Source organism: Ipomoea nil, unplaced genomic scaffold (genome assembly GCF_001879475.1).
Source record: "Ipomoea nil cultivar Tokyo-kokei standard unplaced genomic scaffold, Asagao_1.1 scaffold2845, whole genome shotgun sequence".
NCBI classification, from domain to species: Eukaryota; Viridiplantae; Streptophyta; class Magnoliopsida; order Solanales; family Convolvulaceae; genus Ipomoea; species Ipomoea nil.
The window spans coordinates 710,403-738,399 of record NW_017619273.1 but is presented as its reverse complement, the minus strand read 5'-3'; the positions used below and the strand labels follow the sequence as shown (position 1 = coordinate 738,399).

Below are 27,997 nucleotides of genomic sequence, written 5' to 3'. Positions count from 1 at the left end.
GACTGTTCTAAGAACATTGAACACATACATTGATTATTTGATTCTACTTATTAAATATTATGAACACATTCTAACCATTTTAATTTTTTTGGGTATTTTTTTAAGAATGGAATAATCCAAGCTATGGAGACATTGAAGAATGGGTCCCAGAAAAGAACCAAGCAATCAAAGACCACTAAAAGCATTATGGTCATATAAGCAAATAGGTTAACACTTTATCTTTATTTGGCTGTCTTTAGATTAGTTTGTATGCATATACTTGCATAGTTTGTAACTTTGTTCACTTTATGCGAGTGTATGCTTTTCCTCTTATTAAATATCCTGAACACAAATTCTAACAATATTTTTTGTTGTTATTCTTATTAGAATGAAATCATCAAGCTTTGAAGAAATTGAAGAGCAGCTGTCATAAAAAAAACCAATCAATCAAAGACCACTAAAAGCAATAGGGTCATACAACGAAATAGGTTAAGACTTCCTCTCTACTTGGCTGTAGTTAGATTAGTTTGTATGGATATACTTGCATACTTTGTAAGTTTGTTCACTTTAATTTGTAAGGCAATATTGTTCCATCACTGGCCTTTAATTTGGGTGCATTGTTTGGTTCTATATAAGTATAGAATTGAGTAATGTTAGCAAAGTAATGCTAATACCTTTTTTTTTCTCTTTGGTCAACACTGGTATAACTATTCTGTATATATCATAATATTCTTTCACTGTGTTTTATTGCAAGCACTAAGTTTATTTTGTAAATATTAGACACATTCAGTAAAATGTCCTTGTTCGGGAAATGGTGCTCGACTATCGACCAAATTCCTTTATTTTATTAATAATTGTATTGTCTTTGACATCTTGTTTTTGATGCATTATTTTAGTCTATATAAGCATACATTTGTTTTTTTTTTTTTGCATGATAAACTCTTTTTTAAAAGCAGATTCTCATTTTTTTTTGTCAAAACAGTAATATAAAATCCTTTTTTTTTTTACTATTTGCTTAAAACTGGTATAATGTTCTTCTATGTATAAGGAGATTATTTAATTGTTTTTTATTGGCAAAAACAAATTTATTTTATTAATAATAGACACCTTGAAAAATGTCTTTGTGTCACAAATGGTCCTCGAGTATTGACAGTGTTAATCAATTTGTATTTCTATTGTATTTGACCTCTGGGATTTTTTAAATTATTGGATTTTATATTACTATAAAAGTCAGATTTGTGTAGGATAAAGACATTTTTCCGTTTAAAGGAGAATGTTTGTTTTATATCTACATAAAACAGTAATGTAAATGACTTACAAAATTCTTCTTTTAGTTGCTTTTATCTGATTTCTTTCTAAATGTGCTAGAAAACATTGATGGATTCCAGCTTGAACATCAGTTGTTTGGATAGATGCAAACAGAGTAAAGGAAGATTGTGCAAATAGGTAATTGGAACTAACACCCTTTTTTTACATGACCTAAATGACTTGACAAAATTCTTCTTTTAGTTGCTTTTATCTGATATCTATTTAAATGTGCTAGAACACATTGATGGATTCCAGCTTGAACATCAGTTGTTTGGATAGCTGCAAACAGAGTAAAGGAAGATTGTGCAAATAGGTAATTGCAACTAACACCCTTTTTTTAGAACAGTACATTTACATGTAAAGTCTTAGAATTGCAAACAGAGTCAAGCTGATTGTGCAAATAGGTAATTGAAACAAAATCTATTTTATACGCACTTTATATTTTAGATATAAAGTCTTAGAATTGGGAATAGGAACATACAAAAAACACAACTTCAAAGTCTAAATTGCTTGGCAAACTATTTACATCCTGTGGACTACTAAAACCGACTTTGCTTGCCAAACTATTTCAATCCTGTTTGCCTTCTAAAAACTTGGACACCTAGCATGTTTGCTGCAAAACAGGCACAACATATTTAGATCTAAAGTCTTAGAATTGGAAATAGGAACATATGAAAAACACAACTTCAAACTCTAAATTGCTTGCCAAACTATTTCCATCCTGTTTGCCTTCTAAAACCTTGGCCACCTAGCATCTTTGCTGCAAAACAGGCAAAACATATTTAGATATAAAGTCTTAGAGTTGGCAATAGGAACATATGAAAAACACAACTTCAAACTCTAAATTGCTTACCAAAGTATTTCCATCCTGTTTGCCTTCTAAAACCCTAAACCCTAGCATCTTTGCTGCAACTTGGACACCTTTCATCCTTTTTCTGAATAACCTGAAAGCAAAATTAGAAAAACTCCAAAACAGGTTCGAATAGCAGTACATACACCAATTTATTGTACTAAACAGTTAGGAAATTACTAAAAGCATTAGATAAAAGTTTTAAACCATCCATAAAACTGAAAATAAAAAATTGTCACACCACAGTATTAGGAAAAACAAAAAAAAAAATGTCTGGATAGTGTCCGGCTATCAACAATCTCTTTCAACCATCAATCTCAATTACATCTTTTCCTTTTTGATTTCTGAGTCATTCAACTTCTTCCTACTTTTGGATGATGAAAACTCATCCAAAAGTGACCTTTTAATAGCACCAACATTTTCTGCATTGTCTTCTCCTTCCTTTTGCGCGGGCTGGACAGTCGCAGGACTGTTCACTTCAACCCCAATCGAATCTTCCTATTAGTAAGAAAAGCAGACAACACTATTAGTAACCAAAAAAATAAAAAATCTCAAAATTTAGTGTTAGAAATTCTTACTCCAGAAACTGCATCAGTGTTAGTTTCCTCATCAATCATCCTTGACATTAAGTCTTGCTCTTCATGCTCCACAAATCTGTCAGCATACGTCTTAAGCAAGTGCTCATCCCTTACAACCCTAACAACATTGAATGGGTAATTGGGACCCATCTTTTGGGCAAGTTTGAAGTTGATCTTAAACAGCATCTTCATACCAACTATAGCATCCAATTCAGGGGGCACTTCAACATCAAGCTGTTTAGATAGTGAACAAATAACCAAGTTAAAAACAGATAATGTAAACAGTTTAGGCCAAAAAATGCAGACATTAGGTAATAAGAATTTACCTCCTTGTATTTTGCATACAAAATAGAGGCAGGAATACCCACAAGCTCTGTAACTTCCCTATCCCAAAGCAACATTGGAGCATCTCCAAACTTGTCAAGAGCAATAACAACAACTTTGTACCTAACTTGACCCATCATACAATTCTTCTTACACTTAGTACAGAAAAGTGTCCCTTCCTGTTCTTTAAGCTTCTTATTACATCCAAGTTTCAGGCATGATAAGTAGTACCAACCATCCTCAAAATCTAACCCGAGAATCTCAGCAGCAACATAATAGTCCCCATCCTATAGTATTCAAACAATTTTATAAGTATATATAACAGTTAATAATTTCAGTCCCATCAAACTACAGAAAAGATTGGTAGCTTAGTATGTGGATTACCTCTTTCACCTTCTTAATGTCATGGCAGTTAGTCACAATAACAGAAGCATTATGAAAATCACTAATGCCTGTAGAGTTGGAATGCAGTGTGCCAGTACTGAGACTCCGCATTGGAGTACCCTGAGCTTTCATGCTTCAAAACATTAGAAACTTAGTTAGATGTGTCTAAAACAACAAACAAAAATAGAGTAGACAACATTTAAACTATCTATCTTTTATTTAGATATGCAGTTCAGTCTACTCAAATATATTTGAGTACACTGTACAGCATGGTATTTAAGTATATATACACAGTATATTTTTTTTTTCTCCATTATTCAGATGATAAAATGAAAGATAGCAAGACAATTAGCAGAAAACTAAAAAATAGGAGAAATATAAAAGATGGAACTTACTTTGACCTAAACTCTTTAAACTCTTCCCAATCCTCATTAAACCACAGCTTCGTGGCATCATAGGAACTGGTTATTCTCACTTCACCTAAAAAAAATGCATAAAATAGAGAAGTGTATTTTTAGATATATATTATGATATATATTATGATATAAAATACAGTATTTGAATCTATAGATTAGAAGAGAAAACAGTATAAAAACTCACCACCCACAACTTTGGCCCTACAGCATTGAATGACAACAATCAGTGGTTCTTTAGAATCACTATTGTAAAAAGGCATCAGGGAAGAAACATGCTCATTCCACAGTGTACACATGATGGTGTTATCACTGCATTAGAAACAGAAAAAACCCAAAACTATTAAAAAAAAAAAAGCATGAATTTATAATGTAATCAAATTTATTTTAATAAACTTACGCATTGTCTTCAAGTTGGAAGTCTATTAGTTTGGTAGCCTTTCCCCCCACAATCTTGTCAACAGGATTGTAAATCTCAGTTACCCTTCCAATAACATCTGCAAAACGAACAAAATATTAGCAATATTATATTAAAAGTATAATAAAGAAGATATTAGCAGTTTGGAAATGTAAATTTAGTACCAATCAGCTCCTTGTCATTCACATCCTCAGGATCTTTCAAAGCCACAAAACTCTTTAATCTAAACATTTTGCAAGGAAAGCCAGTAGAATGTATTTCCTTGACTTGTGTTCTGTAGTTAAATTTCAGCAGGAAACCATGCTCTGTAATCTTGTACACGTAGTAGTTTGTAGAGGCCATGAAGTTCTTTATTTCATAAATTTTCCCTTCCTTGATTATATCTTTATACTTGACAATGTCTTTCTTGATGATACTCGCATGAATGTAGTCTCCCTGCGAATACAATAGTAAACAAAATGTACACAACAAAACAGTTATAGAAGCTTAATTGAAAGAACATTATATGAGAAGATTATAGATAGGAAAACACAGTAAGATTATTAGATAAAATGGCAGCAGTTAGTAGACAAAATCATATGTGAAAATAGCTAAAATTACCTCTTCATCATGGAACACAACTTCCATGCTCTTACTAACCTGACCTTCTCCCCTTTTTTCAGGAACTTCAAACACACGAACTGCTCTCACTCGTATTGCCCTTTGCTGGTGTTCCGGCTTGATGTTTCTCACGGCAAGGAACATGGAAGGCATGTTGAAACAGCAAAGATTGGTTTCGAAAAGGCTGTAAACTGTGATAACTTTCTGAAGTGTACTGCCATGAAGAAGGCCGGTATTTATACATACTGAAGATTCAAAAATAAGGAGATACCGGCATTCTAAGTTTGGGAAATCGCACATCTCAATTAATGTAAATTTGAATATTCCCACTCTGCATATTCTATGTATCTATGTATGTATGTAATGTATGTAATCTCTATTTAATTGTTTCTTGTATGCCGTAGCAGTTCATTAGGATTTGTAGATATTAATAGTAGTGATCTTGGTTACAATACCAAAGAGTTCTACATTAATTGAACTCCTTGGGAACCAAGGACTGTGTAATAATAAGAACGGCTAGGTATATTCCCAATACGAATTTTCATTACACGCGCACAGTAAAAAAGGAATTAATTCCAGATTGTTAGCTATACCAAAACTGCGTCGTTTTCATTGGGCGGGAACTAATGATTGGCAAAACTTCTTGCTTTATTATAGAGTTAGATTTTAGGAGTGTTTGACCATATTATATGATACTCCATATTATGTTAGCTTTAGTGATTTTATAAACGTGGTTACTAAATTAATTATTTGCAACTAACTGATTATATATAAAATGACTTATAAGAACATATATGAATTATTTAATTTATTTAGTTAACTAACCCTAAATTTTTTTAAAATTAATATAAATTATTTAAAAATTAATAATAATAATAATAATAATAATATATTATTATTATTATTATTATTATTATTATTATAAAAATTTAAAAAGAAACAGAGAAATATTAATTTTTACTTTTTTCACCGATCCCACACCGGTGGGAAAAGTAGGGAGGAGGCTGTGGCTCCCTATTTAAGAAGCTCCTCAATAAACCTATCTGTTATATACATTATATCGCAAATTATGCCGTGGAAACGTGTTCACCATGCTTTGTGAACACGTTCCAAAACGGCGTCGTTTTTACGAAAAAAAATTAGTTAATGTGCTATTAACGGCGTTTTGCATTCTATGTTCAGATTATGAATTTTCTGTTATGAGATTATGAATTTACAGTTATGTAATTATGAATTTTCTGTAAATTCATAATCTCATAACAGAAAATTTATAATTTCATAATAGAAAATTTATAATCTCATAAAATAAAATTCATAATTTCATAACTGCACATTCATAAATCCATGGCTGCACATTCATAATTTATAAGTGTTGAAAAAGCTTGCGCGAAGAGAAAGTGAAACCGCAAAATGTGAAAATGAAGAAGAAAAGTCACGTTATTAATTAAAAATAATAATAATATTAATAACGGTGCCACTTACGGGCATCGTTACCGTTTGAAACCGTGTTTACCATGGAGGGTGAACACGATTCCATAGCATAACGATTGCCAATTCAATTAATATTTACCTTTATTGCCAATTTCACCCCTAATTATCTAATTTCGTGATGGGTATTGTCCAATAAAACTACCTAATCAATTAACAGGTGAAGAAATATGAAATAGAGACTATGAGTATGCAACAATCAACTAAAAAATGAAAAGAAATTTGCACCATCAAAGTCCACGTGTTGTTCCCCCGTATTTCACACACACATTTATCTTTTTATTTTCTTAGATTTGTTTTCTTTTTTTTTTTTGGCATTATTTACTTGATAAAATAAATAAATTATATAAATTTACCACACACATACATCATACATCTCTGTATCTAACTTTGCGAGAGAAAAATAAATATATATATTTTTTTTCAAAAAAACCCTAATTTCGTCAATTCTGTTTCATTTCAGCCTCGCATTGCCTATCTCTCTCTCCCAAATCCGGTTGCCCTCTTTCTCTCTCTCTCCCTCTCTACAATCCTTTCCGGTACATTTCTCCACCGCTCCGATACCATCCGTTGCTCTGTTGTAACAGGTATGTATCCCGTCATTTCTCTGATAAGCATTCGTTTTTTTTTGTGCTGGTTGAAGATGAGATTTCCATTCCCATGTATGCATTTTTGTTATTATTGGATTCGGGATTTTGGTCGGTGTGAATCGGGGGATTTGAGGATTGATTGAAGGGAAATGTGTGTGTTCTGATCTGCTTTGGGCATCTGAGGCGCTGATGCCCGTCGTTGACTGCGGCAAATAATATGTGTTTATGTGTTTATGTGTGCAATTGGATAGATACGTATATACCTCCAGTTATGAGCAGATATGCTAGGGTGTAAGAAAAAATTGCAGTTTGAATGTGCTGGAAATGAATCTGCATGGAATCTTTTTTTTTTTTTTTGGGGGGGGGGGGGGGGGGGGGGGAGGGGGAGGTTGCAATTTGTGCAACTTTCGAGGATTATTTGAGGTTTGATCTCTTTCAACTATTTTTCCCTCTATTTTTCTTAAAATTTCTTTTCATTGGGGAAGGGAAGAGCTGAATGATACAGCAGAAGTTTTGGAATGTTCTGAAGGGCGAAGCTATAAGCTGTTGAATGTGATCCTATCTGATGAATCTGGTGATTCCTTTAGTTTACAATGAATCCAATTAAGAACTCTACATAATAGAGGAGATAAATTTTCATTATTAGAAATGCATTCTGCAACTTAGAAATGCATTTAGTGAATGATATTATCTGATATCCTTCCACAGCAAAATTAAATAGGGAACCAAATATGCATCCATTGTGCATTTCGTATACTTTATATTTGTTGTGAAAACCCAGTATTTATCCCTTTCTATATTATGTCTCCGTTGTTGTCCATTTCTCTTAACAAGTATAAATTGGCCAAGAGTAACAAACTCAATGGGATAAAATAATTTCTAATTCTTAATTAAATTGACCCCCACTGTTTCTTGGTCTGGATAAACCAACCTGTGTTTTCTGATGACAGCTGGGGTTGGGTTTGGTTATCAATTGTGGCTCACTTGAATTCTGATGTTTGACACATGTGCCTTCTGAGTCACTATATTGCAGAAAAATAGGCTTACTGTTTATGTTGGAATTTACATTAGAATATTAGATCGTAGTTTGTTTGGCCTCGCCTGCTTTTAATAGCATTCACCAACTGAATAATTTGCCTTCCTGATTGTAGGCTTCAAATTGAGTATGTCTCCAGCATCTAGATCCAAGTCCAAGGACAAAAGGGCTGCCAAGGAAGCCCCTAAGACCTCTCCAAAATCTTCAAGCCATGCAAATGCAGGTGGTGGGATCCCAACTAGCGGATACAATCCTCTTTTGGGAACATTCCATACATTGGACTCAGCTCCTGTATCTTTCAATGCTCCTACCCTTGTCAATGGTCGTTTCAGAGGCATAGACGAGACAGATGATCATATTGGTAACTTGTTTGGAAATGTTGCCGAGTATGATTCTGTTTCCAACAATGGTAGCTGGTCTGGTGAATCAGAGGACCATAAAGAGAAAACATCCCTTCCCATTCCCAAGCAAGACACAGTACCTGGTGCTGATAATGACAAGCGGGAAAAAATCCGGCAAAAAAATGAGAGGAAACATCAACGCCAAAAGGAGAGGCGAGCACAAGAACTACATGAAAAGTGCAGCGGCTTTCTCATGTCAAGAAAGGTAGAAGCACTTGCTCGGCAACTTGTGGCAATGGGGTTCTCTCAAGAACGAGCCACAATGGCTCTTATTCTGAATGAAGGCAGAGTGGAAGAATCAGTGGCATGGCTGTTTGAAGGAAATGAAGAAGCAGACAAGCAAAAGGAACATAAAATCAGTGGTGGAGGTAATTTGAAAATTGATATAGCAGAAGAGCTTGCTCGAATTGCCGATTTGGAACTTAGGTATAAGTGCTCCAGGCAGGAGGTTGAAAGAGCTATAGTTGCTTGTGAAGGTGATCTTGAAAAGGCTGAAGAAACTTTGAGGGCACAAAAGCAGGAGCCTCCTCTTGTGCCACCAAAGCCAGAAGAAAATGGTGATCCTCCTACCATGAGCGGTACTAAGCTTCCAATAGCTTGTAGTCAGAACTCAATAAGGGCACCGGCAAAAGCAGTCTCATCCACTACTCTACAGCAGAAGAGGGATGAGAAAGACTTTAATTATACAGAAGTTACAGCCACTGCAACTTCTTCTTTAGATCCACAATCATTGAAGAGAGTTCAACCAAAATTGGAGTGGGCCAAACCACCACAAATAATTGTGCCTAATGACAAGAGGTGGGTAGGAGCAGGATCAAATCCTTCTTCTTCTTCGTATTCTTTGGCTTCTCCTTTGCAAGCCTCAACTCCAACTGCAAAGACCGAAGCCCGGTATGTGACTGTTGGGAATGAATTGAAGAGTCTACAGCTAGGAAGTGTAAGAGAACCTGTAATAGTGATGCAGCGACCCCAATCCATCAGTCAAAAGCAGACTCCCTCCTCAAGCATAAGTTCATCTCCACCTGGGAATGCTGCAGGTTGGTATCCTAATAGTTTTGAACCCACAAAAACAAAACCAAATGGATTGATGCAACATGTCCCTGGCACAAGGAGTCTGAACTCTAATGCTGTCAGTACAAACCAATTGTATAACCAACTTCATTATCAACAGCAGCAGCAGCAGCCACTTGTATCAAGCAACGGGTCACTTGAATCCCCAGGAACAAACAGGAGTAATAGTTTGTGGGATAGAACAGGTACTTCACAGCCTCAGACACTTGCTGCAGCTTCTCTTGGACTTTTCTCTGGCTTGGGCACCAATCCTCCATCAGGCTCATTGTCACCTGTGGACTGGAAAAATGGTTGCTCTATGCCGCAGTTTGATTACACTAACATAGACTGGAGTTTGGATTGTGGGTCATCATCATCGAGATCAGGAGGGCAATGGGGCTCAATGACCTCATATATGCAAAATAATTCTCGTACATATGATTCCTTTGCGTCTGGACTTGGTGCCAAGAAGGCTGCTGCTATGTGGCCTGTTCTATCCAATGGGGTTTCAATTCCTCGATTGCAGGATGGAGTAGGTGTAGCAGAGACCTCGGGAGGTGGGTTGCTCGAGTGGACTTCTCCTTTCGAAGAGAAAGATCTTTTTAGCTTATCCCGACAATTTGTTTATTCTCCTTCACTGTAGGTGGTTGCTGAGAAGTTGAATGAATAAACAGAAGGGAATGGATGTGCTTGTCTTTGATGTTGGTGATGAATGATGCTTTTGTTCCGTGTTAATGGTTGTTGGTTGTTCATCAATCTTAATGGAAAAAAGCATCAAGTACTTTGTTTTACACTCTCTCTTCCATTTTTTATTTTATTTTATTTTCTTTTTTCTCCGTTGGACAGCCAGAGTCTCAACAGAAATATAAAAAGAATGCATAATAAGAGAAAGAAAATAATCCTTTAAACTAGCACCACCCCGTATAATGTAATTAAAGATAAGAGAATGATACTTACAAGATTTGAGACACTATGCATTATAGACCAAATGATGGACAGAAGTACATATATAGCAGACTAAATGACAAGGGATAAGCATCGGTTTTATAAGCAAGCAATTGTCAACAACACTTGTCGTGTGAACAAGTAGATAACACATTCGCTTTGGCCAATAAGCTTCACAATGATCATGATTCATAATTTATTTAAAAAAAAAAAAAGCATATATCAAGTTTGCATCAATCAATGATGGTTATCAAAAAAGCTGCGTATGTAATAGATTGTTGAGCATAGCATATAACCATTAATGTGCAATCTAACTATCAGCTTAGGCTTATATTGAGATGGAGCATGCTTCAATTTGGTATCAGAGTCATGCCATATAACCAATGTGCAATCCGTGAAGGGGCGTGTTGAGCATAGCATATAACCTATGTGCAATATAATCCAACTATCAACTTAGGCTTCACATTATTTTTGAAAGCTCTAAAGGTGCCACTTATAAGTTATTATTTTTGAAAGCTCTAAAGGCGCCACTTATAAGTTTAAATCATACTGCTGAAGAAGAAGAAGAATCCGTGAGGGGGCGTGTTGAGCATAGCATATAACCAATGTGCAATATAATCTAACTACCAGCTTAGACTTCACATTATTTTTGAAAGCTCTAAAGGTGCCACTTATAAGTTATTGTTTTTGAAAGCTCTAAAGGTGCCAAAGAAGAAGAAGGGCTCCTCTTTGTAATCCCACATCAACAATGTTAGAAAAGAGGGCTCCTCTTCAAAGTTATAGCACCACATGTACACATCTAGACATTAGCTATTAATTTGAGCAATTATTTGCACAAATTCAAGCAATAATAACATCAAAATACATAAACGATCCAAACCATATCTTTAATTGCACTAAAAATTAAAAAAAAAAATTACACTATATAATATTTGATGTTCTAATTTAAATAATTATATATCTATTCAAATATTCTTAATATATTACAACAAATTTATTCCGTACATCGCACAGGTAAAAATACTAGTAATAATAATAAGAAAAATTACATCTTATAAGTGGAGATCGATTTGTATCCAACAACATTCTAAATGACATTGCAGGGTTTTTTCTCCAAACCAACATCATAGTATGATTTCTTTGCTGATTACGTAAGCAACTTAGGACTTTTGTCAATTTGGGAAAAAGTGTTTTGGCTAAATTTGTAAAAGGGAGAAACAGGTTATATTGCATATAATTATTAAGGAATTTACTTCTTTGCTCATGAAATTAACTCTATCAACACACCACTAACGTCAAAGACTAAATTCACCACTTCGCTCATAACCGAGAAATTTAAAATGGATACAGTAATAACATAGGAACTAAGTCATCACTACAATTATAACTCAATGACCAAACTCGTCATTTTCCCTAAAAATTAACTCGGAAAAACTCACTGTACAAAACAAAATTCAAAAAATAAATAAATAAAAATGTAAGATACCATCAGAAACTATACTTATAGTTGTAATAAATAATTGTATGCTATGTTCATTTAACAACAGAAGAATGACTCTAATTTTGTATCTATATTTTAGAAGTCGGAATAAATGGAGGAAATACCATTTGACAGGGAGAGTTTACATAGTAAAAATGTGGGCAAAAAGTCACATAAACACATGCCAACCCATTCAAGTTACATAGTACAGAAGCATTTTCTTTCGCCTTTAGGCAATTATCAAGTCGATGATTGTACAATGAATTCCCTAGTGAATGAAACAGTAAGAAAAGGGGAATGGTTCTTAAAGCAAACTATAGCGCAAAACAAACAAAAACTGTCGAGACAATCTAATGTGAGGTTGAGTAGCAGGTGACCATAGCGTAAGTTCCTATGGGGAAGGAGGCAGGACGTTCCCTCCCACGAGGACAAGAACCATGTCAATGCAACATAAATCCTATGAAGAAGGCAAGGAACCAAAGAACTAACGAAAACGTGATTGTCATTGTTTTTCTTTCTTTGCCAAAGATTCTCCTTTGTATTCACTGCCAGCCGTGACCACAAAACCTGCTCCAACCTTGTATTGGAGGTGCAGAACAAAGTGTGAGGATGGACATAAAAAGAAACATATGAAATTGATATGCTGAGGAAAAGCACGGGTGTGTGTGTGTGTGTGTGTGTGTGTGTGTGTGTGAGAGAGAGAGAGAGAGAGAGAGAGAGAGAGAGAGAGAGAGAGAGAAGATACTTGGCAATCCCTTAATACGACACGTTCTTGGAGCTGAACATTACTGCAAATAACAGATCCTTGGATTGAACAACCGTCTCCAATTGTAACATGGTTCATCACAACAGAGTTGACTACCTGCATACAGACAGGGATGCGCACATCTATTATTGGTCAACCTTCTACTACTGCATAATTCAAATCAATCAGTGATGGGATATACCATCTCAATAAGATGCAAAAACCCTGGAAATAAATGTTTCCCTTTATAATGCCAGATAAAAGTTATATTATACCTTTACGTTTGAACCAATCCGGCAATGGCGCCCAATAATGGACTTCTTCACACTGCATTTATCACCCATTTCTGAACCCTCTCCCAGCATACAATGTGGTCCCACCTAGACAAATAATAGTAGTAATAATAAACAATAACATCAACAACAAAAATAATGCACATAATTAAGATAAAATATTAACTCAATTACACTTCTGTATTTCATCTCACCGTGGTTTTTGATCCAAGCACAGATGAAGGATGAATTATGTTGTTCTGTGCAGAGAAAGAGTAACCACATAGGTGACTAGCATCTCCTATGACCTGAGCAATTACAAATTAAAATGAGCTAAAAATTATATAAAAATGTGCAAGTTAAAATGAGACGAGCAAATCTCACATCTCGATTTATGTCACTGAAGGCTTGGATGGAATTCAAGCGCATACAGTAATTGCTGTTGTTGGCAATATAAACACAACATTTATGGGTTTTTCTTGGAGCAGGAGCAGAACCTTCAGGACCCAGGGTATATAGGTCATGAAAACTTTGTGTAGAGGCATTGGCCATAAGTTGAGCTAGCAAAACTGTACCGTTCTGGGAAGCATCCTTACAATTCCCATTTTCTTCAGCTTGCACTCCATTTAGTGATAACTCAGATCTCTAACATATCATGTCATCAAGAACTAGTTCAAGACTAATATGGAAAAAATAATAATACAAAAAAAGAAGAAACCAAAAACATTATGCAGTACGTTGTACTAACCAGCTGACTTCTCACAAGATACGGCAAGACATCACACTTCAAGCTCAGAAAACTTGGTTTCAGAGTTAGAACTTCTTGCAAAGCAGTTCTAATAGGATTACAATTAAAATTAGAACAATTCAATGTAAATGGAAAAATAAAGTGAACTATGAACCAGGATAAAGAGCAGAGCCTCAAACCTCTTAAATGCATACATGTGAGCATCCATCAGATCTGGGCGAATGTCCATCTACAAAATAATGTGTTGAGAGGAGGGGATCCAATAACAGAAGTTTGTAACTTTGTAGTATTCTAATATGTAGTCAATGAACAACGGAGAAGCTTATTGTACCAAAAATGCTCACATTCAGAACATAATGAACAACAAAATATGAAATGTTTCAGAAGGAGAGCCTTCTATAAATTATACTCATCAAATGAAGCACTAAATTGTATGACGATTAAAAAGATATGAGAATGCAGAGGATGAAACTAATATACTTGGCCAACTGCTCTGAGTATGCTCTTCTGAACACGCATGTCTTTCTCAACTTCAAATCCTGAGATAGGGAAATGCTTAATAGTGTCTACTACAAGTGGATGATAGAATAACACGAAGGAAAAAAGATGTCTCACCAGATGCTATATGTAGTAGAAATTGTTTTGTTGGGTCCAGTCCTACAATATTATATCGTGCTGGTTTCTTTGATGAGGAGCCTGACTCTGAAGGCCCACCAACCGGAGCATAACAAAGCATTGCAGTAACTACAGCATCATGTCGTCTATGAACTGCTGCGACTGCCCCAGGAGGAATATCAGAAACAAGATCACCACTCACAACCTACAAAAGCCAGAACTAGCTGAGCTTATGGAACATGTACTAAACTCAAATGCCAAGTTGAATACCAACCAAGATGTCTTTTGCTGTCAAATGGTGATCAATGGCCCTCAGGGCTCCTGCTGTTCCTTCATCTTCAGGGACAGCCGCAACCTGTTAGGCATGAATTATTAATTAAGCAACAAGCAGTGAAGCATACATAAAAATCATCATAACTTGTACTGTTGTACAACAAGATAGACTTATTGCAACACTAAAGCAAGTAAATTTGGCTTTATTAGAGTTCATTCCAGTCACCACATATCAACATTGGTATTCATTTGTTACAGAGCATTAGTTTTTACATTGCAACATGTGAATTTCCCCTTGTTCTTAATTACACTTACAACATGAAAACTATACAAGCACTCTGCACTTATGGGTGTTCACGGCTGGCTTTGTGCAGTTTTTATATATTTCTGTGACCAACCAATATAGAGCGATTTTCTAAAAAGTCAACCAGAAACCACTCATGAAGTTGAAAAACAACATGGTTCGGTTTAAAACTTAGTATTAATAAAATAAATTTCTAAATTTTTTTTGTTTAAAAACGGTAAAGTATACTACTTTCGTAAATTTACACATTCCTTTATTCTTTAGACAAATAACTATCTATTTGTTACTAGTTCAAATGCAAATGAACTTTACTTCAATCAACCTTAGTTGTATATAAGTGTACATGCCAAAACTACCAGACACATTGCAGTTTATAAAAACTCTAACCCATTGGTTATTTAGAATTGAAAGAAACTGCAGTTTATTGGACCATTACAATGTGGTTTGGGGTGATTTCACAGCTTTGATGTTTTTATATAAACACCCCTACAACACGCTACAAGCACTCAAGCACTTGCATGGTGAGAATAATTTGGGCAGTACATTTTGGTGAACATCATCAAACTGGTAGAGTGTGCAATAAATTTGTTCATCTCATCTAAGTGCTTTTTGATGTTTCTCTATTAAACCCTCCATATTCCATTCTCAAAGTTTTGGCACAAAATGCAGCACCAAAACCATCCATTTTCCTTTAAAAACACAACAAACAAAAATAGACAGTGAGCTGTGACCATCTAATTACCTCAACATGTAGACGGTCAACATAGGCACCTGATATCCAAGCCCCTATTAGAACAGCTGCATTTTCCCCTTCAACCACCTACAGTTAATACACATCAAATTAACCTCTACAACTCAATTCAAGAGCCCTAATTTGGCAATTGAGTACCTAAACACACTGCAGCTGATAACACGACGAAATATATAACAAACCGCTCATGTGTAAGGAACATACGACAATCAGATCTTTGAGATTGTTCTGCTCGAGAAGGTCCAGCACGTAAGACAGCACCGGCCGGTTGGCCACCGGAAGCAACGCTTTTGGCACCTCCTGAAAATTTCCATTCTATTTCAAACAACAACAAATTCAAAAAAAAAAAAAAAAAAAAAAAAAAAGGCACTGAAATGAAAATCATAAACCATATGCAAGCAAAATATTCGAAAGAGGAGGAACCTTGGAAGCGAGAGGAACGAGATTTTTGGAGAAGCCGCCGGCTAAGACTACCACTTGGAAATCCATCAAAGCAGCTCCGCGACGAAGGATAATGAGCGGTTGATCGGGGAAGAGGGTTTTTGAGGGTTTTTGTTTGGGGTTTGATAAAGAGCTGTGTAGACTGTAAGAATCTGAGACGACATAAAGAGGAACAGCTCAGATAGGAATATTATTTATCCTTCAAGAGTTCAAGTAATTCTGAAAATAACATATTATAAAATTGAAAACACAATATAATGATAGAGATCATATTTGAAATATCACAAACTGATTTTGTAATGTATTAATGTTCTGAAGCATAAATTAAATTGAAAAACATATGAAATGGAGTTATAAACTTATCATTTTGTTTATCGGTGCATTGTGAGTGGGTAAGCTTTCAAAACTAAAACTTTGATCACAAATAAAAGAAAAAACTATCAAAAGTATCATATATACAAAATTATAATTATATATTTGGGTTATCATTTTAAAATTTCTAGATTTTCATACTTTATATTTTTTCTCTTATTATATTATACTGTATATTTTATATACTATATATATGGCCGTGCACCGCACGGGAAAAATGAACAAAATGTAACACTAACATTTTTGTTTAGAACTTTTAGACATATCTATAGAACTGAAAGTAAATCTCATATATTTTCAGATCTGTATATACCCAAACATATTAATACGAAAATTAGTCTTATTTAGAAACATAAAACCTAAACAGGTAAGTATCATCATAAATAGAAATCAATTGGTCTATCTCATGAATTGCCGGTAAAATCATCAAATTTGAATAATGTATCTGGAAAAAAAAAATTAGTATAGAGATCAAACTAGGTCAGTACAATTTTTTTTTTTGTTGTCAATTCGCAATTTAAATATAATTTTATAATTATTATTTACTCCTGTATAAAAATAATAAATTAAATTATAATTATTGCACACAATTGAACAATATTTTAAGGGAAAATGACACTTTCCCCCCCTAAGTTATATACTTATAATACTTTTTCCCTCTGAATTATTCATGTAAGCACATTAGCCCCTTCAATTATTCTAAAAGTGGCGCTTTTTCCCCCTGATATATTATATTGACATTTTTACCCTTAAAGTAAACATTTTATTTATTTTTCTTCTCTAACAAATTATTGCGTATACGTAGGGATGACCACGGTTCAGTTCTAACTGAACCAGACACTATAGCAATCGAATTAAAAGTTTTCGGTTATGATTCAGATCTAAAACTCAATATTTGGATTTCAGTTTATTAAAATTATAAATCGAAAAATTGGATCCCGTCTAATACCAGGTTGCCATTCAAGTTTCAACGAAGACAATTCCCGTTGATGTTATCATATGCAATGACTATTAACAAAAGTTAAGGTCAAACATTGTCACATGTAGGATTATTACTTAAAAAATCAGTTTTTGTGCATGGTCAATTGTACGTGGTTGCATCTCGAGTTAACAACCCAAGTGGACTTAAAATATTAATTGTCAACGACTCAAGAACAAATGCTACATCAACAACCAACGTGGTATACCATGAAATCTTCAATAATTTGTAATTTTGTGACAATTTTTTTTTTTATATTGTATGTTAAAGTGTTATCATTATTGTTTCTATTTTGTAATTTCAATATTTTAATATAATAATGTATTAAATTATTCACACAATTACACAATATTTTGAACAATATCCATCTCGTGCATCGCACGGGTACTATACTAGTTATTTTGGTAGTAAAATTTTAATTAATGTGACACATTATAGATGCTTTGTTGTTAAATAAAAAAATAAATTATTAGATTGTTAACTAACTATAGCATATTATGTCATAAAAAAAATTCGTGGAAATATTTTTTAAAAAAAATCTTATAAATATTCTGGGCATTCGAAGTTCGAACTAACAAGAAAAAAAAAAGGTGCAACTTTAGACCATTTAGGGGAACAATATACACGTGAAGATCATGAGAAAGAACATAATGCTTACCCACCATCTAAATATGTTTCAGCCAATTTTTAGCAAAAATATATATGTTTCTGTGATTTTTTATATCAGCCAGGGGTTTTGCAATTTTCATGTTAGACCATGGGGCAAGCTCACTGAGTAGTGCCAAACAGAGGACCTCTCACACCCTAAGTGAAAATCATACCACTAGACCAAATGTCCATCCTGGTAAAATTGTAAATTGGGAAAAGAAGGAGAAGTTCCATTCAGTGATGAAAAATTGGTAAAAAGGGGCATTCCAAGAATTAAACTCGGGACCTCTCGCACCCTAAGCGAGAATCATACCACTAGACCAAATGCCCTTCTTGGTAAAATTGTAAATTGATAAAATGCACTTGTAATACATTTTACTTGCACTTCGATGTTTAATTATTTACGAAAATGACACTGCATTTTTTTTTAATCCATTAGATCTGGACACGTGTCGCGCGCTGATTCGTTCGCATATTCCCTCCTGGGCACTTCATTCGCACAATCGCACCTGAGTGCAATATATATATATATATATATATATATATATATATATATATATATATATATATATATATATATATATATATATATATATTAGGGTTCCAATGAGAACATGTGCTTAGCTGAGAACGTGATAACACATCATGTGCATCCATCTAATATAATTTAATGGTCATGATTGAGTAATAAATATATAATATAATATAATGAAATAAGAATAAGGGGCAAAGTAGTAATGTACCAATAATCTTTATATGGTGAAAATCGCATTTAATAATATTTTCATATAAGTATGATGATAAAAACAGTATACAATCGGAAGATTCATATTATCCATGCAAAAGACCGGCGTTGAGCACAAAGAACACAGTGTTAATGGCTTCTTCTCATCTGTTTGCGACCGAAGACTCATGTACATATATTTTATGTTTTTTGTCCACAACAGTTGTATGTTAGTAGTACTATTGTTGTATAATGGCTGTTTATTGGGTGATGGTGTGTGTTATGTGATGATAGGACATGTGCAACCAGTTAGTAATGGGTTGGGGTATAATAAAAAATAAAAAAAAAAAAAAAAAAAAAAAGAGGGAACGAGCAGTATATACGTAGTATTAATGGGTGATGGTGTGTGCAATGTGATGATATGACATATGCAATCAGGGAGTTGATGGTACACGGTATAACCCTAAAAACAAATGAGAAGTGGTAGTGTTTAAATAGTATTATTGTTGTATGATGACCGAGTGTTTGGGTGATGGTTTGTGGTTTGTGACAGTAGGACGTGTGTAACCAGTTAGAAATGGTTTAGGGTATAACACTAAAAAATAAAGGAGAACGAGTATTTGATAAATAATATTATTGTTGTATAATGTCGGAGGGTTAGGGTGATGGTGTGTGCTACATGATGATTTGACGTGTGCAACCAGTTGGTAACGGGTTAGGGTATAAAATTTTTGTTTAAAAAAAGGGTAAATAATATGGTATAAATAGTATATTCGTTGTATGATGATCGTGTGTGCAACGTGATGATAGGACGTGTGCGAGAATGGTGATATGCATAGTGGTGTGATATAAGTGGTAGGAAAATGATGGACTTTTCATGGTGTTATGAATGGACGTTAGGATGCATAGTGGTGCAATTTATTTGTGATTGGTTTTTGGTGTGTGATACGAGATGATTTGCCGTGTGCAACTAGTTAGTAATGGGTTAGGGTATAAAAGTTAAAAAAAAAAAAAGTTACTGGTATGGTATAAATAGTATATTCGTGGTATGATGTTCATGTGTGCGGGTGATGGTGTGTGCTACGTGATGATAGGACGTGTGCGAGGATGGTAACGCACACTGGTGTGATATAAGTTGTAGGAAAAATGAGGGACTGTTAATGGTGTTACAAATGGACGTTCAGACGTGCACTGGTGCAATTTATTTGTGATTGGTTTTTATTTAATAAGTAGCAGTTTTTATTTGTGTTTGGTTTTTATTTGAAGTGTAGTGTAACGAAAAGAATTGATTGTGATATGTAGCAGGTGAGAGTGAATATAATAATGGCACCGAAACATGTGACATGGAAATCTCCCTTGGAAATACAACATACTGGATAACAAAATGTGATCCAAAAATGAAACCAGTAGTTGGGCAACAGTTTAAGACTCTTGAAGATGGCATAGATTTTTATGTACATTATGCTGCAGTTGTTGGATTTGATGTGTGGCGTAGTGGTGATAGGAAGGACAAAGTGAGCAAAGTATTGCATAAATATTTGGTATGCTCACGTGAAGGATTTAAGCAAGTTACAGACCCCGAAAAAGGGGAAACAAGTGAAACGCTGAAAAGGCGTCGTCCATCAAACAGAGTTGGATGCAGCGCACACTTCAAATTTAATACAGACGGGGATAGTGGATACAAAGTGACATCATTTGAAGAAAGGCACACCCACTGTTTGTGCGAGGAACAGTTAAAACCGTTCATGAAAGTGAATCGCAAGCTAGACATGGGGCATAAAGAATTCATCGAAAAATGTGGAAAGACTAACATTGGACCAATCAAAAGCTTTAATCTATATGGAGAAATGGTTGGTGGATTTGAACATGTCGGTGCGACTAGTACTGATTTCAAGAATCACAAGAGAGAGATATTGGCATACATGAAGCGGCGGGGCGCCCAAATGCTTGTCGCCAAATGCCAAGAAAGAAAGGAGTTTTGGCTAGACTACTACTTTGAGTATGCCGTAGACGAACAAGAGCAGTTGAGTCGTATATTCTGGGCCGATGAATATGGGCGCAACAAATTTGCCCTCTTTGGAGATGCAATGACCTTTGACGCAACATACAAAACGAACAGGTACGTTATGTGTAAAGCATGCATCGCAATCTTTATTTTTTGGCGTAAGAATGAGATGTAGATGGGTGAATTAAAAATGAGTGCGAATGCTAATTGCCTAATATTGTTGGATGGTTGTGAATGTGCGATCATATAACGCGTGTGTGCATAAGGAAAAATGAAAGAAAATGAACATATAGATAGGTACTACGTGTGCATACTAAGAGTTGAATGTGATTGTGTTCTGATTGAAGAGTGTGTGCAACTGTTAAATTTGTATGATATGGATACCGTTTGTTGTGATGACTAATTGGGTGAACTCCGCGCAGGTATAGTCTCGTCTTCGTACCATTCACAAGCATGGACAACCACAAAAAGTCCACTACATTTGCGACTGGTTTAATTGCAAAAGAAGATGTGGAGTCATACTCATAGCTGCTAGAACACTTCAAACGTGCAATGGGCCGAGAACCAATACGTACGACCACATACTTCACTGACGTTGAAATGGGTGGCTTGTTACGAACCACTTCGAGATTAGAGTCTCATAACATTGAAGGAGTAATAGGCAAACAAAAACGAAAACAGGGAGAGTTAAATGCGGTATGCGACGGATATGCACCTACGTTGAAGACACCATTCGCATTGGAAAGATAAGCAGCGGAAGTGTACACAATTAATATATTCTATGAGGTGCAGGAGGAAATCGCCGGTTAGTCCAACCAAGAAAGACATGGGAGTTTTTGGGAGCTGCAAGTTGTTTCACGTGCAAACTTTGTGAATGCATTGAGTGTGAAACGATTATGCAATAGAGTTAATTCCAGCAATGGTCCCCGAGTATGATGATTTTCCAGATTTGGTCCCCGTCTTTTAATTTGGACAATTTAACCACCCGTCTATTAAATTCTTTCCAATTGAGGTCCTTTCGTCAATTGGGGGTTAAGTCATCATCAATTTCAATGGCATTTTGGTACATTTACTTACTATGCGTATTTGAACTCTTTAATACGTGAAATATACGGGAATAAATACTCATCGAAGCCCTTAGAAGTCATTCATCTTCCTCATCGACTCCTTTAGAAGTCCGAATACATCTTCCTCCTCGAAGCCCTAGAAGTCCGAATTCATCTTCCTCATCGAAGCCCTTGAAGTCCGAATTCATCTTCATCATCGAAGCCCTAGAAGTCAAGCCCTCATCCGAATTCATCTTCCTCCTCCGAATTCATCTTCCTCATCGAAGCCCACATCCGAATTCAACTTCCTCTTCCTTCCAGCGAATTAGCAGCGAGATGGCTAGAAGATATAACAGCGAGAGCTCTTCATCTTCAAGAATGCAGGAATACATCTATGGTGAGTTGGTTTCCATTCCAAATTGTGAGTGTGGGCAACGTCTGAAGCTTCAAACATCATGGACGAATGATAATCCCGGTAGAAGATATTGGCAATGTTCTATTGAAAATGTGAGTGCTTTCATTAATATAGTTAAGGGTTCTTATTGCAGTTGAAACAAATTTATTTTTTTTCCCGAAAATTTGAGTGTGAATATATTGTTTTTTCTTCGAGCAATACATTCTGTTGAGTAATATTTGAAGGCACAATGTCTGTTAAGTAAGGCAAATGAATTCAAAATGATATGTAATTATCAGCTTTTGGTGCAGGGAGGTCAAAGGTGTGGTTTTGTTAGATGGCATGATCCTCCAATGTGCGCAAGGTCAAGAAGAATTATTCCTGGTTTATTGAGAAGGATCAATCGACATGAAGAAGAGATTACACTGCTAAAAATGAGGCTACAAACTAATGTTGTTGTCAAAAGAAGCAACTGTGGACATGGCAAGGGTATTAGGACATGTGTAGTTATAGCAGTATGCATTGTGTTATTTGTAGTTATAGTTGTGAACGTAGCTAGAGGAAAGAATAACCTTATGTTAGGTAGTAGTTCTGCTTATTGAAGAATTGTATTTGTAATTTGACAATTGTAAGTCTAAGCACAATGCAATCAAAATTGAGTTATGGTTTTTGTATTAAACTGCTTCTGACAATGCATAATGCAATGTGAAAATGCATACCATATTTGCACACTGCATACTGCAATCTGAAAGCCAAATACCATTTATAACAAAAATATCATATAAATAAGATCATTACAAATGTATTTCAAAACATAGTAGATAGATCCCATTACATATCTAAAGGCATGTAGACACCAAAACACATCATAATTGGCATATAAATCCCATTACAGATCAAAAGGCAATTGTCTAAGCCAACATTAACACATGCCAAATTGTGACCTAACAATTCATAAAAGTCACTAATCCAAAAAAGCAGTAACTAGTAGTTCCCTTAATCCAAAGTGATTGGATCTTTGTCATTCCCATAGAATTTAGACTTGAATGTGGTTGATGATCTTGTACGATGCTTCTTGATTGGTAATTTCTTCCTAGTAGACTTAGTTCCATCACTTTGACCTTTTCTTTTTCCTGTTACTTAGTGGTTTCCATCAGTTTTATTGTGTTGTTGATCTGCACATAGTAATAGATTAGATGAAATTATAAGTTTTGTTTTGACATTATAAGTGCACATGAATGGACTGGTTGTATAACTTACAAGGCACATTTGCTTGCATTGATTCTCCCACAACAGTGACTGGAATGGACAAACTGGAACTTAGTGAAGGCCCTACAATACATAAGAGTCAAATATTTGCATCATACTCCTCTTCATTTGCACTGCCAACATCTGCATCACCACCAATCCCTCCTTTTACCATCCAGATTTCTAAGACCTTAGGACTACAACATTGGTTAAGTAAATTCCAAACCTCAAAGTCTTTAACCAATTCTTGCAACCCCATTTCTGTGGCCATGAAGTACCTCAAACTATCATCCATTGCATAACCAATCTCCCCAACCTTCTCCTTTAAACAAATTAACCCCCCACTCATCTTCTAATTAAATACACTAACACTGCCTCCTAAATATTTAGCTGGTAAATCTTGACTTATCATTCCTCCATGTCTTAGTTTAAGAGTAAAAATCCCTGAAATCAATGATTCAAATTTCCAATGCACTTTAGACAACATATAATGGTCCACTGTAATGCACACAACATGGAAGTCCACTTTACACTACTTTACAGTAAATGCTTTAGAAAAAAACAACAACTATGGTCCCCAACATATGCATAATCAGACAAACATTGGTCCACACACCATTTTCAACCACAAAAAGGTCCCTACATGTACCTATGGTCCCCACATGTACCTATACTAACCACAATATACAACAGACAACACATAAATTATATACTAAACAACACAACACAGACATTCGGACCCCACATGTACCATTTCGTTCTCCTACACCATAAAAACAAGTCGGGGAACCAAACTTACCTGCTGGAGCAGAGTTGCAACCAACGCTAGCTTGCTTCCTCTCGATTCCATCAATGTTCTTCGTTCGTTCTCTCCCAAGCTTCTCAGCGACTGTGATTATGGTTTAATATGGGGAAATTTGGGGATTTTCATTACCTAGCTTGCTTGCTTCCTTCTCAGCGACTGCGATTAGGGTTGGGCAAATCAAAACGATTTTAGAGAATAAATTGGGTATTTCAGAGCATCTCAGCGACTGCGTATAAGATGATATTTTTTTATTTTATTTCACGTATTAAAGAGTACAAATACGCATAGTAAGTAAATGTACCAAAATGCCCCTGACATTGACGCTAACTTAACCCCCAATTGACGGAAGGACCTCAATTGGAAAGAATTTAATAGACAGGTGGTTAAATTGTCCAAATTAAAAGACGGGGATCAAATCTGGAAAATTATCATACTCGGGGGACCATTGCTGGAATTAACTCTTATGCAATATACTGTGGAAGATGGAAGTGGGAGGAGACACGTAGTGGAGTTAGACACTGAGAAGGCGAGAATGGAATGCACATGTCGAATGTATACAATAATAGGCTTGCTTTGTAGGCATATTTATGTGGCATTAAAACATGCAGGAATTGATAAAGTCCCAGAGGAATACATTAAAAAACGTTGGACACGTAAGGCATGCATTACAACAAGGCCACATCTGGACAATAGTAGAGATGAGCAAGTTACTAAAGAAGATGCAGAGGTTAGGAGAACATTTTTCAACTGTCTTGGATTGGCGAATGGAAAGACCGATAGACTGGAACAACTTAGAAAATTCTAAAAGAGAAAGAAAAAGGTTTTATCGATGAGGACAGAATCGCCATGGGTCAAGGGGAAAAAAACAAAAGAATTCAACAGTTGTACGATACATCCGCCGACCCTTCGACGGTAATAGTACTTCCCCCACAAATGTGTAAGAACAAGCGATCGGGAAAACGCCTCAAATCAGCCAGGGAGAAAGCGACAGAGAAGGCAGCGAATGGAGAGCGCCAGTGCAAACTGTGCGGCAAGTATGATGGGCACGACACTCGCAATTGTGAAAGTAGTCGGTGAGTGCATCAAAGGTGTCCGGGAGAGAATCACACTGGCAGCAAAGCACTTAATTATCAGAATAGCCTTGTCTGAGTCTGACTCGGGAAGGGTCGGGAAGAGAGCGAGTGCGACTCGTAGCCAACTGTGTTAGGAATAAATTGTAATAGATTTTGATATGCCATATTGTAAATCGTAGAACCCCAATTTTATTTTGGTTAGACTAGTCGAGTCATAGACCAAGAAAGGGAAAAATAAATTCATTAGTTGAGGAAATGGATGAAGAAGATATAAAGCCTAAAATCAAGAATTTGCCTAGTGAAAATGGCAAACAAAAGAGGAAGATGTATGCGTATATGAAGACTATCATCCGAAGAAGAAATCTCTCAAAGAAATTCAAGAAGAAATCTCTCAAGAAATCAAGAAGAAATCTCTCAAGAAATCAAGAAGAAATCTCTCGAGAAATCAAGAAGAAATCCCTCAAGAAATCCCGAAGAAGAAAGAACGTGACTTGAAGTTTGCATGAAGCTATCTTGAAGATCAAACATCTATAGAAAGAAAGAAGTACACCAAGTGAAACAAGAAGATAACTAAAAGGTTGTACGGACAAGTTGGAAGAAGCTTGAAATATTATATGCAAGGTTATAAGTTCAAATCTCATATCCCACATATTTTAAAGAAGCCAAGTTTAAATCCATCAGATGAAGTTTTGGCGATGGTTTGGCCGAAGGGAAGCAATTTGCAAAGTCTAGGATGAGATTTCCAAGTTGACTATAGGATGAAGTTTCTTAAAGATGAAATTAGGATGCAATTTGAAGGGATGAAGTTCACGCATCTCACCCTTGGGATGAAGTTCACATGGGAAGAGATTTCCAAGAAATTAGGATGCAATTTGAAGGGATGAAGTTCACGCATCTCACCCTTGGGATGAAGTTCACATGGGAAGAGATTTCCAAGAGAAATGAGATTTCACCTCCGAATATAGTAAGGGATGAAGTTCACATGGGAAGAGATTTCCCAAGTCAATTAAGAAGATGAAGTCTGGAAGCGATAGACAGACCCAGACGTGACCTCCAAATATAGTAAGGGATGAAGTTCACATGGGAAGAGATTTCCCAAGTCAATTAAGAAGATGAAGTCTGGAAGCAGTAGACAGACCCAGACGTGAAGTACAGAGGAAAATACAAGAAGAAGTTGCAGAAGCAAAAATACTAGTCTAAACTAGTAAGGGATTTAATTGGAGATTATATTTTGAAGATAGAAATCCCAAGAGGCGTGATCTACACCAGATGAAGATTTTTGGGACGTCATTTTTGCTAAAACTTCAAGCTCAACTTGCAGAGAATCTCTGACATATCTGCAACTTTATCTTATCCTCTGAAAAGGCTATACAGCTAGATGAAATTCAAAAATGAGAACGTTTCTTTCCAACGGACGGATTCTCATTACCAGCTATAAAAGGATGAAGATTGAAGCTGTGGAAAGCAGAAGAAAATAGCAAGAAGCAAGTATTCAGAAAATAGCAAGAAGCGAAAAGAACAGAGCTAAACAGAGCATACAAAATTCAAAGAAAGTTTTCCATCTCAAGAGCTTAAATTGATATATTCTTTGTGAGATAAACACTCAGAGTGATACAAAGCTTACAAAAGAAATATCCAAGAGTGTTAGAATCTTCATCAACTACAAGAGACTAAGAGCATCATCAAAGATCATCTACAGTCTCAAAGTTGGAAGCAAGGCAAAACTTGTTTTGGAGCAAAACAAGGGAAAAGAGGAAAGTAACACGGAGTTGTGAAATCCTGGATTGTCACACGGAGTTGTGAGATCCGAAGCAGCAGTGTCGGAAGACATTGGGCGTGATTAGTGCGGGCTTTGTGATCAAAGCACTAGATCTCGGAAGGATACGTTTCTACCGGATCGTAGAAGACGGGGGGAAAGTAACGCGGAGTCGTGAAATCCTGGGAAAGTAACGCGGCGACGTGAAACCCGAAGCAGCAGTGTTGGTGGCATTGGGCGTGATTAGTGTGGGCTTGGTGATCAAAGCACTAGATCACGGAATTCATTGTATCTTGGAACCAAGAAGTGGTGGATATAGTGAATTGCTCTTGGAGATAAGAGCAAGTGGAGTAGGAGGATTACACCACCTCGCGAACCACTATAAATTGCCTTGTGTTCTTTACTGCTTTCTTTACTTACTGCTCTTGCTTGCTTCTCACGAGAATAATCTTGACACAATATACACACACACCGTATCGTTTATTTAATTTCCGCTGTGCACCATACTCTAATAATTTAGTTAAGAGTTTTGGTTTATCTCTGGATTAGCAATTGTGGTACTGTGCTAAAAAGTTTAAAAGTCTATTAACTCCCCCCCCCCCCCCCCCCACCCCTCTAGACTTTCACCTTACCTCTTTTGGGACCAACAAACTGCTTTCTTTGCATGTCAGAGCTCCACGTAGTTTCATCATTCATTATACGGAGTGAGGGGGAACTGCTTATTCAATTCTCTATCCTTACTCGCCTTTTTCAAGCGGATTCAACAGAGTCAAAAGTCGTCGGAATTGATGGCTTTGGACTCGGTAGAGGTTGCTGGGATTGGGGCCTTGGTCGCGGACTAGGCACCCTCGCTTTTTGCATAGAGGTCTTGCAATTATGCGTATGACAACACGCGGGTGAAAAGAGAGTGACCGGACACAAGATCAGATAATTGAAACTTTTGTATATCCCAAA

At 35.8% G+C, this 27,997-nt stretch overlaps 3 protein-coding genes, 1 long non-coding RNA gene and 1 other non-coding gene across 5 annotated transcripts; 3 read left to right on the top strand and 2 right to left on the bottom strand.

Moving 5' to 3' along the window:
- The first annotated feature begins 22 nt into the window (after window positions 1–22).
- On the top strand, window positions 23–5,145 carry LOC109160039. The gene is made up of 5 exons (XR_002050676.1): window positions 23–206; window positions 367–467; window positions 1,348–1,425; window positions 1,523–1,600; window positions 4,917–5,145. It is a non-coding gene; the product is annotated as an uncharacterized LOC109160039 (long non-coding RNA).
- A 1,613-nt stretch (window positions 5,146–6,758) lies between these two features.
- Window positions 6,759–10,252, top strand: LOC109160303. The gene is made up of 2 exons (XM_019308613.1): window positions 6,759–6,929; window positions 8,084–10,252. Exon 2 carries the CDS (start codon window positions 8,098–8,100, stop codon window positions 10,060–10,062), a length of 1,965 nt encoding a protein of 654 aa, XP_019164158.1. The 5' UTR covers window positions 6,759–6,929; window positions 8,084–8,097; the 3' UTR covers window positions 10,063–10,252.
- A 1,669-nt stretch (window positions 10,253–11,921) lies between these two features.
- Window positions 11,922–16,118, bottom strand: LOC109160347 (translation initiation factor eIF-2B subunit gamma). The gene is made up of 13 exons (XM_019308679.1): window positions 15,976–16,118; window positions 15,757–15,852; window positions 15,544–15,621; window positions 14,499–14,579; window positions 14,225–14,429; window positions 14,090–14,148; window positions 13,789–13,838; window positions 13,610–13,697; window positions 13,246–13,506; window positions 13,077–13,169; window positions 12,865–12,969; window positions 12,590–12,706; window positions 11,922–12,421 (listed from the first exon to the last, which is right to left on the bottom strand). The coding sequence occupies exons 1-13, from the start codon at window positions 16,039–16,041 to the stop codon at window positions 12,347–12,349; spliced, it is 1,374 nt and encodes a 457-aa protein (XP_019164224.1). The 5' UTR covers window positions 16,042–16,118; the 3' UTR covers window positions 11,922–12,346.
- Window positions 16,119–18,250: 2,132 nt separating this feature from the next.
- TRNAP-AGG lies at window positions 18,251–18,322 on the bottom strand. The gene has a single exon. It is a non-coding gene; the product is annotated as a tRNA-Pro (tRNA).
- Window positions 18,323–20,059: 1,737 nt separating this feature from the next.
- Window positions 20,060–21,249, top strand: LOC109159788 (protein FAR1-RELATED SEQUENCE 5-like). Its single transcript, XM_019307900.1, has 2 exons — window positions 20,060–20,835; window positions 21,144–21,249. Exons 1-2 carry the CDS (start codon window positions 20,060–20,062, stop codon window positions 21,247–21,249), a joined length of 882 nt encoding a protein of 293 aa, XP_019163445.1.
- The last annotated feature ends 6,748 nt before the right edge of the window (window positions 21,250–27,997 follow it).

Bases quoted from the DNA above. Each gene is read 5' to 3' on its own strand.
- LOC109159788 (XM_019307900.1), top strand. From the start codon at position 20,060: ATGGAAATCTCCCTTGGAAATACAACATACTGGATAACAAAATGTGAT. The intron at 20,836-21,143 runs GTACGTTATGTG...AACTCCGCGCAG, and splicing joins GCAACATACAAAACGAACAG to GTATAGTCTCGTCTTCGTAC.
- LOC109160303 (XM_019308613.1), top strand. From the start codon at position 8,098: ATGTCTCCAGCATCTAGATCCAAGTCCAAGGACAAAAGGGCTGCCAAG.
- LOC109160347 (XM_019308679.1), bottom strand. From the start codon at position 16,041: ATGGATTTCCAAGTGGTAGTCTTAGCCGGCGGCTTCTCCAAAAATCTC. The intron at 15,853-15,975 runs GTTCCTCCTCTT...GGAAATTTTCAG, and splicing joins TCGTTCCTCTCGCTTCCAAG to GAGGTGCCAAAAGCGTTGCT. The intron at 12,707-12,864 runs GTATAATATAAC...GTCTGTATGCAG, and splicing joins GGATTGGTTCAAACGTAAAG to GTAGTCAACTCTGTTGTGAT.